Source organism: Mobula birostris, chromosome 9 (genome assembly GCF_030028105.1).
Source record: "Mobula birostris isolate sMobBir1 chromosome 9, sMobBir1.hap1, whole genome shotgun sequence".
NCBI lineage: Eukaryota > Metazoa > Chordata > Chondrichthyes > Myliobatiformes > Myliobatidae > Mobula > Mobula birostris.
This window is the reverse complement of record NC_092378.1, coordinates 38,941,083-38,954,906: the sequence shown is the minus strand read 5'-3', so window position 1 is coordinate 38,954,906 and position 13,824 is coordinate 38,941,083. Positions and strand designations below refer to the sequence as shown.

Sequence of the window (13,824 nt, the reverse complement as noted above, 5' to 3'; positions counted from 1 at the left end):
TAGTGCCTGAGTGAATCATTCTGTATGAGGCACCACCTTTCAGCAAAGTTGTCAAACCATGAGTCCTCTTTGTCTGCTCAAGTTGATGTGGAAGATTCCAGGGATCTAACAAGATGGAGAAAAGACAATCTCTCTATTTCACTAAGACTACAATTTTATTCCTGAAATAACATTACAAGTACAGGTTATCTTGGTATATTTGCTGTTTGCATTCACAAGTACCTGTGCATTTCCTACAGAGCTCCGATATGAAAATTGCAGAGTAATTGATTAGTTGTAAAGTACAGGCACTTTACAACTACAGTGTAAAGTGCCTGGGCTTTACAACTAAAAGCACAGTTAGTTGTGCTTTTCACTACTGTGACACCAGGCGAGCACAATTGGCCAGCAAGTAAAGCCACTGCTTCACATCTCTAGAGATCCAGGTTCAATTCTAAACTCTGGTGCTGGTTGTGAAGAGATAGCCCGTTCTTCTTCATGACCTGGTGGAACTTCTTCCAGCTCTGGTTTCCTCTCACATCCCAAAGGTGTGCAGGTTGGCGGGCAAGTTTTCCACTGTAAATTAGCTTAGAATCTGTGGGGAGGGAGTTGATGGGCATATGGGGAGAATAGGTCAGAGTGTTAAATCATTGGGGGAGTGGAATTGGTTTGGTGAGCTTGACTCAGTGAGCTGAATATCTTCTATATCACAGGAAATATAAAATACATAAGTAGCAGCACTTAATTGCTGCTTCAAAGTTTTGTTTTTCCCAGCCAATAATGCAATCATGATCACAGTTAATGTTGAATGACTAACACTCCTGGTTGAAACAAGTTGTAGTTGCATAACTGATTCATACACTGGGCCAATCACTTCACTTCTTATTAACTTAATTGCCTGTAAAACTTGAAAGGACATCAAAATTGTGGAATATCAAGAAAAGCTCTTTCTTCATGTAATGTAAAGGATCTACCAAAGCTCTCTTCAAGAAAAGACTGAGAGATTTCACATGGGATTAATAAACTCTCCCTTTAAATTGTTTCAAAGATACAACAGTTTGAACATACCTGGGTCAGGAATTACTTCTGTCCCTGTGTATGAGGAAAATACTTGCTCTGCAACTTGGTCCTGCTGCTCTCTGTAGTTGTTCTGAAGATAATCTATCAACATGACATAGCCAGCTTGTTGCATAGTCAGCACCTCACAGAATACCTCCAGCTGAACAAAGGGTCAAAAGAAAAACTCCTTCAGGGCTCTGAACATTAATGGGTTTTCACTGCTTCAAAATTGTTGAACATCAACAAATCCTCACCTGGCATCTGCATACTTCAATTCCTTAGCTAAGTTGATTGGACATGAATCAAATCCGAAGCTGCAGCAATTTACCCTTCTTTTTTGCAGGGGCGCTTACAATTAAAATACTTTATTAATGGGATTGTGCAACTTCTCCTAGTGGCTTAATTTTGGATGAAAATGTTCATGTTTTATTAAGGTACCGAAAGAAGAATTTGAAATAATGTCATTGAGGATTTGTGTGATTAAATTTCCTTCTGTACATTGTAATACTGGGAGAGATGTTTTTGGTAATTTGCAAACACAAAGATTCATGCTGAGCTCTGAATTTGATAAGACTTTAATTCATTTGAGGAGCTCAGGTATTACCATAAAACTGTAAGATTAAATTAGAAGGTCATATAAGCAGCCAGACCCAAAGATTAAACAGCAATCCCTTTGAGAAAAAAAATAATTTGTCTTTGTTGACTGTTTAATCCACATTACTAACATGCACTGACATGGCTCTACACCAGTATAGTCATTACTACAGTTTCACAGAAATAATTGGAAGTTTGTCACTGGCAAATTTTAACTGTGGTTGATGAATGATTTTTAGTGCATTTGTTCATCTCTCCAAGTGCGGGTTTCATTTCCTGCTCCTATCTGGGTGCAATTAATCCAGTGCTCAGCAGTTATGTCCACCACCCACAGCTTGGCATATAGATCTATTCCCGTGCCTAATTAATATAAAAAAGGTCCAAATGGCTATACTTAGTAATGTTATATTGGCTGTAGCTGGGAAGGTAGGAAGATGTCTCAAAAACCTCTGGACCTTCTACATACTGGCATCACTATAAAGACACATACTGTACAGTATTGAAGACGCAGAACAGTGAGAGCTGACTGAGGCAGCCCTGGAAAGTATACGCTTGTGACTGCAATGCACAAACAGCCAAAAACATGGCACAGGCTATACACAAAATTCAGGCTCCTACCTTATTAATATGATTTGGCTGAAAAATCAGCAGCAACTCTATTTCTACCAGTTAAAGGCCAACACTATGTGCAGCCAATATTTGCTGAAGCCATGCCTGCATTTCTTCACAAGGGGTGCTTTGAGGCAGTAACTGATAGCAGATAGGATTGTGTGGCTTTTGGGATCACCTTGAAAACTGGAGAACTATTACAAGCCGGAGTGAGCGTGTTAATTTCCCAGCGTGGTTCTGGATGCCTTGGTAGACAAGTTGGAGAGAAGGAGAGATGCCTTCTATTTGCAAGTAGCCAGGGAGCTCCCCCAGAGAGAGAGATCGCAGTGTGAGATAGTTACAAATAAAGTAAATGCTAAAAATGTCTCAAGAACATGAAAGCAGTACTGCATGTTGACATCTCACAGATGCTATTCCCCCTAAATCTCCAACACTTACTTTACAGGTATACCTTCATGAAAGATAGAACTGCTATTCACCTAGCAGAGAGCTTCATCAGATGCCTCATTGTATCTTCTCACTAATTACTCCACCAAACCTTATATATGTGCCCAGATACATTTCTCTCTCACCTTCAGGAGAATTGGTTTTGTGCCCTGAGGAGAGGATGCCAATCATCATTGCAGAGGCCTCGCCCAAGCCCCTGGGCAGTGGAAGTGGAAGATGATGGAGGTAATCATTCCAAACACCTGATCTACAGGTGGTGGGTGTTGTTAGCAGGCATCTCTTACAGTAGAGTTATATTCAAGGTCAGCCTTTGCAACTTACAACTGGGCAGCATTCCACCAGCCACTCTGCAGGGGCACATCATAGGGAATGAGTGACTGGTGACCAAGGAAAGCTATAAGGCAATCCAATGATGTTGTAATGCTTTTGCTTTAAATGTATAAATATTTGACTGATTATTTGCTTTGACCTTATATTCATCAACTGTGGTTAATTGAATACTGGGATGATCAACAGAGAGAGAAGATAATCTTGGCACTATGATGGTATGAGAATTTACTCTCTTATTCATTCATTGGTGGAACATGAGTGTTGCTGGTGGGTCAGATTCTTGTATTGACCATTCTTATTGCCCTTAAATAGGTGTTCCATGTGGTTAATTTATTCCCACGTTGTTTTTAATCTGCAGTTTCTAGGATTCAATTAGATCAAGTGGGAAAGTTGTCCAAGGAATGATAAATGGAATTTAATTGCAAAATGATGCATTTGGGAAGGTAAACCAGGGCAGTGAATGTTCAGTGAATGAAAGTGCCTTGGCAAGTATTGTAGAATAGAGAGAAATAAGGGTGCAAAGTACATAGTTCCCTGAAAACAGCAACACAAGTAGACATGTGGTGAAGAAGACGTATGATATGCTGACCTTCAAAGGATGGGCCACTGTGTACAGGATTTGGGATAATGTGTAACAGCTGTACAGGCATTGATGAGACCACAATTGCATATTGTGTGCAATTCTAGTCATGATACCATGGGAGAGACATGACTGGGCTAGAGAGGGTGTAGATAGGTTTCCCAATAATGTGGCTTGGACTAGAGAGTTTGAGCTATGAGAGATTGGATAGGCTGGGATTGCTTTCCCAGGAGCAAAGGAAACTAAGAAGTTTCCTTATAGAGGTGTATTAAATCCAGCCTTTTTCCCCAGAATAGGGAAGTCATAAACTAGAGGGCATAATTTTAAGGTGAGAAGGGAATTATTTAAAGGGACGTGAGAGGCAAGATTTTCCACACAGAACATGGTGGTTTTATGGAACGACCTGTCTGAGTAAGTGGTAGGGGTGGATACAATTGCAATGTTTGGAAGACATTTCAGCAATTACCTGCTCAAGAAAGGTTTAGAGGGATATAGGTTAAGTTAAGGCAAGTGGGACTAGCTCAGGAAGACGTTTTGCTAGATGTGGATGAGTTGGCTGAAGGGTCCATTTCTAAGCTATGACAATGCTCGTGACTCAGTGCCAACACCAGAATGGAGATGGAACTCCAGCCGGGAATGTCTGTAATTTAGTAGAACATACAATTGTACGGAACTGGTGAAGCTTGCAGGTTTTAGTGTTTCTAATTATCTCTTGCACTTGACAGTGAGAAGAACTGAATTTGGAGATTTGGTAGATGATATCAAATAAGCCTTGACAAGTTATAGGAGTGTTCAACTCTCACAAAGCTGCAGAGGAGGGTTGGTAATGAATGTTCAAAGCTAGAATGGAATCAAGCGCTAAATTTGTCTGGAATGAAGTCAGTTCTTCAGTGCTGTATGAACTGGCCTCATCCAGGCAACTGCAGCTACTCCATTATGTGCAATTTGTAGATGATTGAAAGGCTGTGAGTATTAGGAAGTGAGTCACTCACCACAGGATATCCAAGTGTCAACCTGTTTTTTATGATACCCTTTGAACCACCAACACCGCCACTTTGAAGGTAAACAGTTCTGGCTCAATTAAAAATAAAACCAAAAGCCACTAAGTTCTCATGTGAAACTCAAAGAGCATCCAATGAATGTGCACAGCCAACTTTGCTTCTCATCAATCGGTAACAAACCTGCAATTTTCTGAGGATGAATTTGGGAATGGCAGTGTCAGGTTATAGTTGCACAATGACAGAACCTCAGAATTTGCTGTACAAGTCATGCAGATACAGGATTCAGTGGACTTCACAAGCTGCACCAAAATTATGTAACTATAACTCATGCAAGAAAATGGAAGCAAGAAAAACCACGGCCCCTAAGCAGTTGCCAATTTCGTTACCCTTGTAGGTAACCATTCTGATAGAGTGATAAGGTCTTTGAATCCAAATGAAAACCCAAGGAAATCAGCAGCTTCTGAGATACTCAAACCAACCCATCTGGCACCAACAATCATTCCAAGGTCAAAATCACTTAGATCACATTTCTTCGCAATTTTGATGTTCGGACTATACACCAACCGAATCTCTTGTCCCTATCTGCATGCTTTTGTGGATTGAGTTGCTGCCACATGATTAGGTGATTAAATATTTACATTAATGAGCAGATGTACAGATGTAACTAATAAAGTGGCCACTGAATGTATTGCAGGAATACAGAGGAATTTTTTCTGATTTCATGAAGTACAATAGACTATGTGCAATCTCTAACTTTACTAAGTAAAGGTAAAGAAAGGTCACCAGTGTTGCTGTATTCTTAGAAGGTTCAGGAGTTTTGGCTTGTCAGTGAACACTCTAACAAACTTCTACAGATGTAGGGTTGAAATGATTGAATGATTGCACCAGTGGCTGGTACAGCAATTTGAATGTACGGGAACATAATAAGCTGCAGAGAGAGTAGTGTATTCTGCCCAAAGCATCACGGGCATATCCCTTCCCAGCACTGGTATTATCTATAGGAATTGCTGCCTCTAAAAAGGCAACATCTATCATCAGAGATGGCTACCATCTGAGTCTCTATTAGGTAGGAGTACAGGAGCCTTAAGTCCCACACCACCAGGTTCAGTTACTTCCCTTCAACTATTTGGTTCTTGAACCAACCAGCACAAACCTACTCACTACATTTTAGCAACACTATGGCCACTTTGATCGCTTTGAACTAAAATGTACTTCCTGTTTTCTTGTTCTAATTATCTTTTTCTTGTAAAATCTGTATATAATTTATGCTTAAGTTAACCTTGCGAATGCTGCTTATATTATCTCAGTGCCTGTATTGCAGCTGCGATTAAGTTTGTCCCTGCACCTGAGCATACAGATAATTGTGCACATGATAATAAATTCAACTATAATTTACTATGGGGTGCCTTGCTGAGATACAATATAAATGATAATTAAATTTTACCTGATTTTCTGAAATCAAGACCGTCTCTTTAAACACAATCCATTGCACTGTTTCTGTACAGGGAGGTATCGTAAGGGAGCCATTGTAAGTATAATATTTGCCTGTTGACTTTGGGAGAAGATTCAAAAAAATGAATGGCTCCACTGTAGCCTGTTTACCTGAAAAAAGGAAAAAAAAACTTGAATGTCAATCCACGAAGAAGAAAATATTCACAAATGAGTATTAACACTGACACAGTTTACAAGCAGAAGACACTGAAACATACTTGCCAAAAGACTAAAGGGTTGATTTTGACTATACATTAGAGTAAATCTTGGAAAAAGCTGGAATAATTAGTTGGTAGCCTTTTCCCATTTTTTATTTCAATGGACTTCAATGGGAATTCAAACATTTGTTGAGATATGAAATGGCCTGTTAACTCTCACACACATTTCAATGAGCAAGGGAATTCTGGGTTTCTGAAAATCATATTTGCTTCTTCTACAGTCTCGCTCACCAGATTTAAGATTACACAGAAACAGGGACCAAACACTTAAGTTGCTAACCTGTTGCAGTGAGAAAAAAACCTGGATTAATGGTTGTCTCTATAAATGCATAACAAAATCATTCAGCCTCATCACATTTATATCCCATGTCATATCTTATAGGACATTGGGTTAAAAATTCTACACAGTGCAAAGTTTGTATACGTTATGTAAAAGATACTTCAAATTACATAAGGATGTTGCAAAGGTGATAATATTCTTTATTTTCTTCTATATTCCATGCACATAACATGTTAACAGATGGAGCTGGATGGGTATGTGTTGTAATATTCAAAGCCTAACAGGAAAGGAGGGAGGGATGTGCGTCTGTGTGTCTGACATAGGCTCCCATTCTATCAAGTCATAATACAAACCTACTTCACCCAGCAAAATAAACTTCATTGCATCCAAGCTTGTGAGGCCTCATCTTACTTACTGACTGCCCATTACAGCACTGGTGTTTAGGGCAGCAATGAGGGTCCTCCATCCCTGTCTGTCCTTGATCTTCCTCTCTATTGTGCCCCAGGAGTGGTTCTGGTTACTCATTTCTGCCTCTACTGCAGATACAAGTTGTCTTTGGTATTCAACGTTTCTTCTGTCCTTCAGAGATCTAACAAAGTGCTGTCTTGATGATGGAGTTGGCCTCTCTTTTCATCATGTGCCCAATTCATCTCCAATGCTTCCTTATGATATCTGTGGCCCTATCCTCTTGATAAGACTGAAGGAGTAGGGTGTGCTTGGAGATCTTTCTTGGGCAGAAAATACAGAGGATCTTCTGGATGCTTGTGGTGTGGAAAAATGACAGTCTGGCAAGGTCACTCTCTGTCATGTGCCAGTATTCTGACCTGCACAAGGACTAAACACAGCTCTGGTGCAGCTTCTCCTTGGTGTAGACGCTGTACTTGGTTGATCCCCATATGTTGCTCATTGACCTGAAGATGTTTCTAGCTTTGCTGAGCCCGCACTGGATGAGGTCCGTGGTCCACAGTCCCACCACCCTGCCGAATGATGCAGCCCAGGTAGGTGAATCTGCCAGGGCTGAGTACGCTGACACTAGCTGCTTTGATGGGAAGAGGCGACTCTACAGTGAAGGTCATGGTGAGACTACAGCTACTGCACGTAAACGTGTGTGACCTTATCCATTGCATTCAAGTGTGTGAGACCTTGTCTATTGACCATAATGCCTTGGCTTCCATCGAATTATAACTTTGTAGGCGCAAGCTCTCAAAATAAACTATCATTGACTCTAATGCACAACATCCATTTAATGCGCTTTTCAGAAGTGAAGTAAATTTTGGCCTGCAGTTCTTTAATTTGTGGGAAAATGCAATGATGCAACTGAAAAGATTAAAGTATCTTTCAAGAGAATACGGTTTGTTTTGTTAATTCTGAAGTTGACACAGATTAAAGAGCCTAGTGTCTGCAACGTTCTCAGAATTCTGTGGGGCTCCTGCCTCAGGCATTGGTGTGAGAAACTGCACGCATTGCAGCTGCAAGTACAGGCCGACACTCTAAAAACTTCCTGCTGCTGATGGATTGTAGAAGTAAGAGTATTGAGCAATAGGGAGCAGTAGGGTCCAAGAAACAGAATACAGTAATAAAGAGAACACTAGATCTCTGAAAAATAGATTTGCTTCTCAAATCTTTGTTTCACTGATCAACCCCCCTTGATGTGGCTGAGATGGCTGCAATTGAACTATGGTCTAGCTGCCTTCAGGTCCCTCTGTTTGAGAACCTAAGGTACAGAAGGCAACATGATCCACCTATAATGTGCCTACCTACTTCACAGGAAATGCTTGCTACTTACCCCATCAAATCAGGGAGAATCGTGGCTGGGAGTAATTGTCAGGGGATCGGTCACTTGGTAGTGGATACATTCTAGTGAACTTGTGCTCCAGATCAAAAAATTTATCAATGTTAATTCAACTGTCAATTATTTCCAATAAGCTTTTACTTTGGAACATTGAATATTCCTTCCATTACGTAGAAGAAATATCAACTTAAAGCCGTTTAATTATTTCTTGCACCAACAATCAAATAAACATCAACTTGCATAAATAATGTTTTCATAAACCCTTTTTACTTCTTACAGCCAGCTTATGCTAATCTATTTCACTCTGTTATTATGCATAGAATCAGAATCAGGTATATTACCACTGGCATATGATGGGAAATTTGTTGATGTGCAGCAGCAGTACAGAGCAAGGCATAAAAAGTTTATGAAGTATAATTTTCATGTCACAAAACTTACCGTATCTGCTTACCATATCCACTCCACGTATGATGCTGTCATAATCCATATTGTCCTCCGGGCCAATCTGTAAAATATGAAGAAGTTTTAACAATGTGCTCTGTGCATCTTATTTTGTTAGTCAGGATGCACTTTGGGGGTGAAGTACAGACATGGAGGATATTAAAGGATGTTAATGTTTTTTGGCACGTTGTTCTTCACTTTGACTTTGATGTAGTTACAAACCTACCTAGCTTCACCTATCACCTTCTAGCTTCTACTAATTCCCCTCCCTCCCCTCTCCTGCTTATTCTGGCTTCTTCGCTCTTCCTTTCCAGTCCTGATGAAGGTCTCAGCCCAATATTCCTTTCCACAGATGCTGCCAATCTGTTGAATCCCTCCAGTATCTTGTATATGTTACTCTGGATTTCCAGCAATTGCAGATTTTTTTTTGTGTTTTCAAGCATGTGATAAAATACATATAAAATCAATTCACTTTGGTGAACTGTAAGAAAAGTGGGAACTGGTTCTGCTCTCCACAAAAATTTTATTGTAAAGTGATTGCCTGAGGATGAACTAGGCACTTTAATGTATGATGTAATGTATGTTTTATCCAACAGGAGTAAAGATTTAGAGAGAACCCACGCAAAGTGTACATATGCAAATACCTCCAAGCTCCAATGGTCCATCATGCAAATAATTGGTTCGAATTTACAAATTCCTTATGTGAACTTTATGCAATGGTAGATAATGGGAATCTGAATCAATTGAACAGTGTTCTACCAAAGCATTTTAACAAATAGGAACACAGGAGTGCGGATGAATTTGGTATTCAAGTCCAGGAATTGTTTCCCACTACATAAAATTCCTCAGAGAGCACAAATTTGTAAATTTATGCACAAATGTTTTATATTTATTCACTTATTTCATAATTCCTGGGAGTGTTTTTCTTAGTGTTAGATTTTAAAATATACTGAAACCAGAATTCACATGGATAGGTTTCATTTTCAGGCCCCTGATGGGTTCTCAGTAGTTGCTATCTGCCTAAACATGAGAAGCAAAAGATTCTGCAGATGCAAAACACAGTTGTTAACAATACAGAAGCCTATTTGACTTAACTCTCTTTTCTCACTTTCTTAGGATATGGGCATCACTGGCAAGGTCAGCAATGTCTGCCTGTCTGAGAAGTTAGTGGACTGTGGCTTGATAGGCCTTTTCAGAGAGCATTTAAGTACATTGGGTTGGAGTCAAGTTATCACCCAGATAAGTAAGAATGGCAGGTTTCATCTCCTGCGGGGCATTGGCAAATCAGGTGCATTTTTACAACTATGTGGTTATCATTAACAAGACTAAATATTCCTTTCAAAATCTGATTATCAAAGTTAAATTTTCCAGCTGCATGATGAGATTTGAACTGAGATATCCAAATTGTTAATCAACACCCTGGATTACTGATCCAGTAACCTGAAGAAAAATTCTATGACTATGGGTGGGACGTGCTATACGTGCCCTATAAAGTTGGGAACAATGGAGATGACATAAACTTTTACTGAGAAGGGGAGCCTGATCTGTTACCGTGTAAAACTTCACCACGCACAGCAGTGTTCTTCTTGTATGTAGCAAAGAACAATTACACTGACTGCATTAATATGTTTTATGTTAACTGTCTTCAGAACAGATGGCATCAGGCAACATAGCTCAACAGGCGGCTGTCTGCTGACCTAAATTCTGCACTGCTGACTCGATCGGCTCACTCACAGATGGGTAGCCCTTTGTTTAAGTGCAAGTGATAGCCTACAAGTAATTTGGCCCAATCTACCTCTGTTGCAGCCTAACCTCTTGACATTTTGCCACTGATTCTCCCCCCCGCCCCACTTCCCATGAAAATATATAGAGGCCTATTTGGAAAACGTATCCCAAATTCCATGCATGCATCAAAACAGGAATGGCAGAATAATTGGTGAGAAAGCTCCCAACCAAATCAGTAAAATCAGAAAAGAAACAAGCAACCAAAGTTTTGGAAAAGCTTCGAAACATAACTAATAACCCTATCGATTATGCAATATTTAAATACACTTATGTGAGCAACAATATTTACATTTTGGTGTCTAATTTTAATTAAATGTACTACATACTTGTGGGTCTTGCTGAAGCTGGTGTCATCCTTTGAGCAGATGGTGTAAATCTAGTGCAATGCATCTGATTAGTAGGTCAAAACATACATAACCAATTTGTCATGGCACTGAATAGCACAAAATCAGTCTCTTCGGCTGACCAGGCCCATGTTGACCATTGCGTGCATCTATTCATTTTTGAGTGAGTGGCATGAGGTCTTTTATGTTTTGTCCATTCAAATGCCTGAGTAGCTGTAAAATCCTCCATCCTTGGAAGAAAACTGAGAAGGGGCAAATGTATATGCCTTTTCTTTGCAGAAATAAATGCAGATTGGCATCCCGAGTCTATTGGTTTTGCATTCTGGTTTTTTAGAGCAGCAATCACATTTCAGCTTCTCAGGAGATGAAATAATCTCATATTCTGGCACAGGAATTTTAAATTGAGAATTAAGGTCACAATGGCAAGGTGAAAGGTTTGGAACAGGAGAAAGCAACAACAGATGAGTGATGGCTAGTCCACTCCAAGCTTGGCCTTCAGATACTCATACATTGTAAACATGGAGAAATCGAGGGGAAGCATGAATTGAGAGGGTGGGTTAGACCCTGCTTCACCTCCAGCACTACCCAACATTCAGAATTTCACAAAATGCAACTATATGCATTTTTACCTGGTATAAATGTAACAATCTAGGCTTATGAAAAGAAACATCTTTTAGTCAAGATATATTTTATGCATATCTATAGAGTATGCAGTGCTGACCGCAGTAGACACATGCTCATAATTCACATACACAATGTTAATTCCCAATAGTCAAAGGCCTGCATATTTGTGAAGTTCACCCTGGGGTATTTGCACTTTTATTCCTAATTAAAGATTTGATAGCCATGTTCTGAGATGTGGGGATGATATGAAAAAAAACTGAAATACTAACCTTACAGCACTGAACACATGGTTTAAAACACTCTGCTGAAAACATCAGTGGTTTTACTTGTATAGTTCTGACATTAGAGTATTACCTCAAATAAAACAGAGAGAGCTTTCAGACGCCCTTGTCCCTGCACTGCATCATCAAAACTTTCAAAAAGTTTTGGTTCAAAGCAGAAGATTTGCATCTGGAAACACATTTTAAAAAAAATATTTCAATCTGTTAGGCAAAGAACAAGCATCACATAACTACTTCATTTCACAAATTTATGAACATTTTAATGATCGTTATTAAGTATAAACATGTTTCCTTCCTATAACAGCAAATTTGAATAAACTTCACCAACAAGTTTGTCAACTATTCATGGGAAGAAAATGGAATTGGAATTATGCCAATTATCTAAAGGTTCTGAATGAGAATTTACGTAGGTCAGAACATGAATTGGAAGTTTCCTTTTCTGATTGCTCTGAAGTTATAAAGTGATATGAATTTGGACAATTTGAACCAAAATCCTAAGGAGCACTACTCCAAATTCAACATGAAACTGGCTACATAATAGATAATGTCTGGTAAATGGATAGATAATGATATATTAGGAAATTGGAAGTGAATAAATAGTCCCTAAAAATGAAAAAACAACTAACTCATTTAACTTACAGTAAGTGACTGCAACCAATATGCAAATAAATTTTGAATATTTCTTTAAAATCTAAATAGCTGAAGTTTTTATTGCTGATTTTGGAAAATATGAATCTTGCTCTAAATCATATCAATATGTATTTGTTTATGAAAATAGTACCTGTGTTGTTCTTTTTTCCCCTAACCAGGCTCTTGATGCAGTGAATAACTTAATAGCTACTGTACATATACTTCATTGTTTTCTGTATTTCAGGTGTTTAGCCCAATGAAATAAAAACATAAACTCTTGGAAATACTTAACAAGTTACACATCAATGAAGATAACAATTCAATATTCAAGCTACACACATCAAAGTTGCTGGTGAATGCCGCAGGCCAGGCAGCATCTCTAGGAAGAGGTACAGTCGATGTTTCAGGCCGAGACCTTTGTCAGGTCCTGACGAAGGGTCTCGGCCTGAAACATCGACTGTACCTCTTCCTAGAGATGCTGCCTGGCCTGCTGCGTTCACCAGCAACTTTGATGTGTGTAGCTTGAATTTCCAGCATCAGCACAATTCCTCGTGTTTCAATATTCAAGCTGGCAGGTCATCTTGGCAGGTCATTTACCAATGCTGCATGATTATCTAAGTATTTCCAATATTTTATTTCTGGTTACTGGCATATGTTGAGTTTTTGCTTTAAGCTTAACAAAGTCTGTCTTCTTTGCTGCATTAATTCCACAGAAAGAAAGAAAGATGTCATCGGGCAGTACTTCAGCCTGATGCAACCAGCAGATATTGGTTTTGAGGCTGTATTCTATTTTCCCATTCAAATTCAAACTCCCTTCTACCGCCTGCGTGAGGTGTTGGGGCTATCGGGACTTTGAGACTTTTTTTTTACCGTGCCCATGGTCTGCTCTTTATCAAATTACGGTATTGCTGTGCACTGTTGTAACTATATGTTATAATTATGTGGTTTTTGTCAATTTAGTCTTGGTCTGTCCTGTGTTTCTGTAATATCATACCGGAGGAACATTGTATCATCTCTTAATGCATGCATTTCTAAATGACAATAAACAAGGACTGAGTGTCCTCATAATCTAAAAAAAAAAATCTAAATGTACAGACTTTCATTTTCAAGTCATAGATCCAGCATGGAAATTGGCCCATTAAGTATGCACCAACCATTAGCGATCCTCCTTATACTAATCCTACATTAATGCCATTTTTGTTTATTTTCCACATATTCTCACTCTCCCCTTCCCCTTCCAATTCTACCATTCACCTACACGCTTGGTGAAATTTACAGTAGCCAACTAATCTAGCAACCAGCATGTCTTTAGGATGTGGGAGAAAACTAGAACACTTGG

At 39.2% G+C, this 13,824-nt stretch overlaps 1 protein-coding gene across 8 annotated transcripts in view; it reads right to left on the bottom strand.

The window, feature by feature from the left end:
* LOC140202693 (receptor-type tyrosine-protein phosphatase zeta-like) overlaps positions 1-13,824 on the bottom strand; it is a 307,307-nt gene that overhangs the window by 110,289 nt on the left and 183,194 nt on the right. For all 8 annotated transcript variants that reach the window (XM_072267863.1, XM_072267860.1, XM_072267866.1 and 5 more), the window contains 4 exons: positions 11,929-12,024; positions 8,819-8,885; positions 6,044-6,201; positions 1,048-1,198 (listed from right to left, as the gene is read on the bottom strand). In XM_072267863.1, the coding sequence (XP_072123964.1) occupies positions 1,048-1,198; positions 6,044-6,201; positions 8,819-8,885; positions 11,929-12,024 (472 nt within the window). The remainder of the gene's footprint in view (positions 1-1,047; positions 1,199-6,043; positions 6,202-8,818; positions 8,886-11,928; positions 12,025-13,824) is intronic.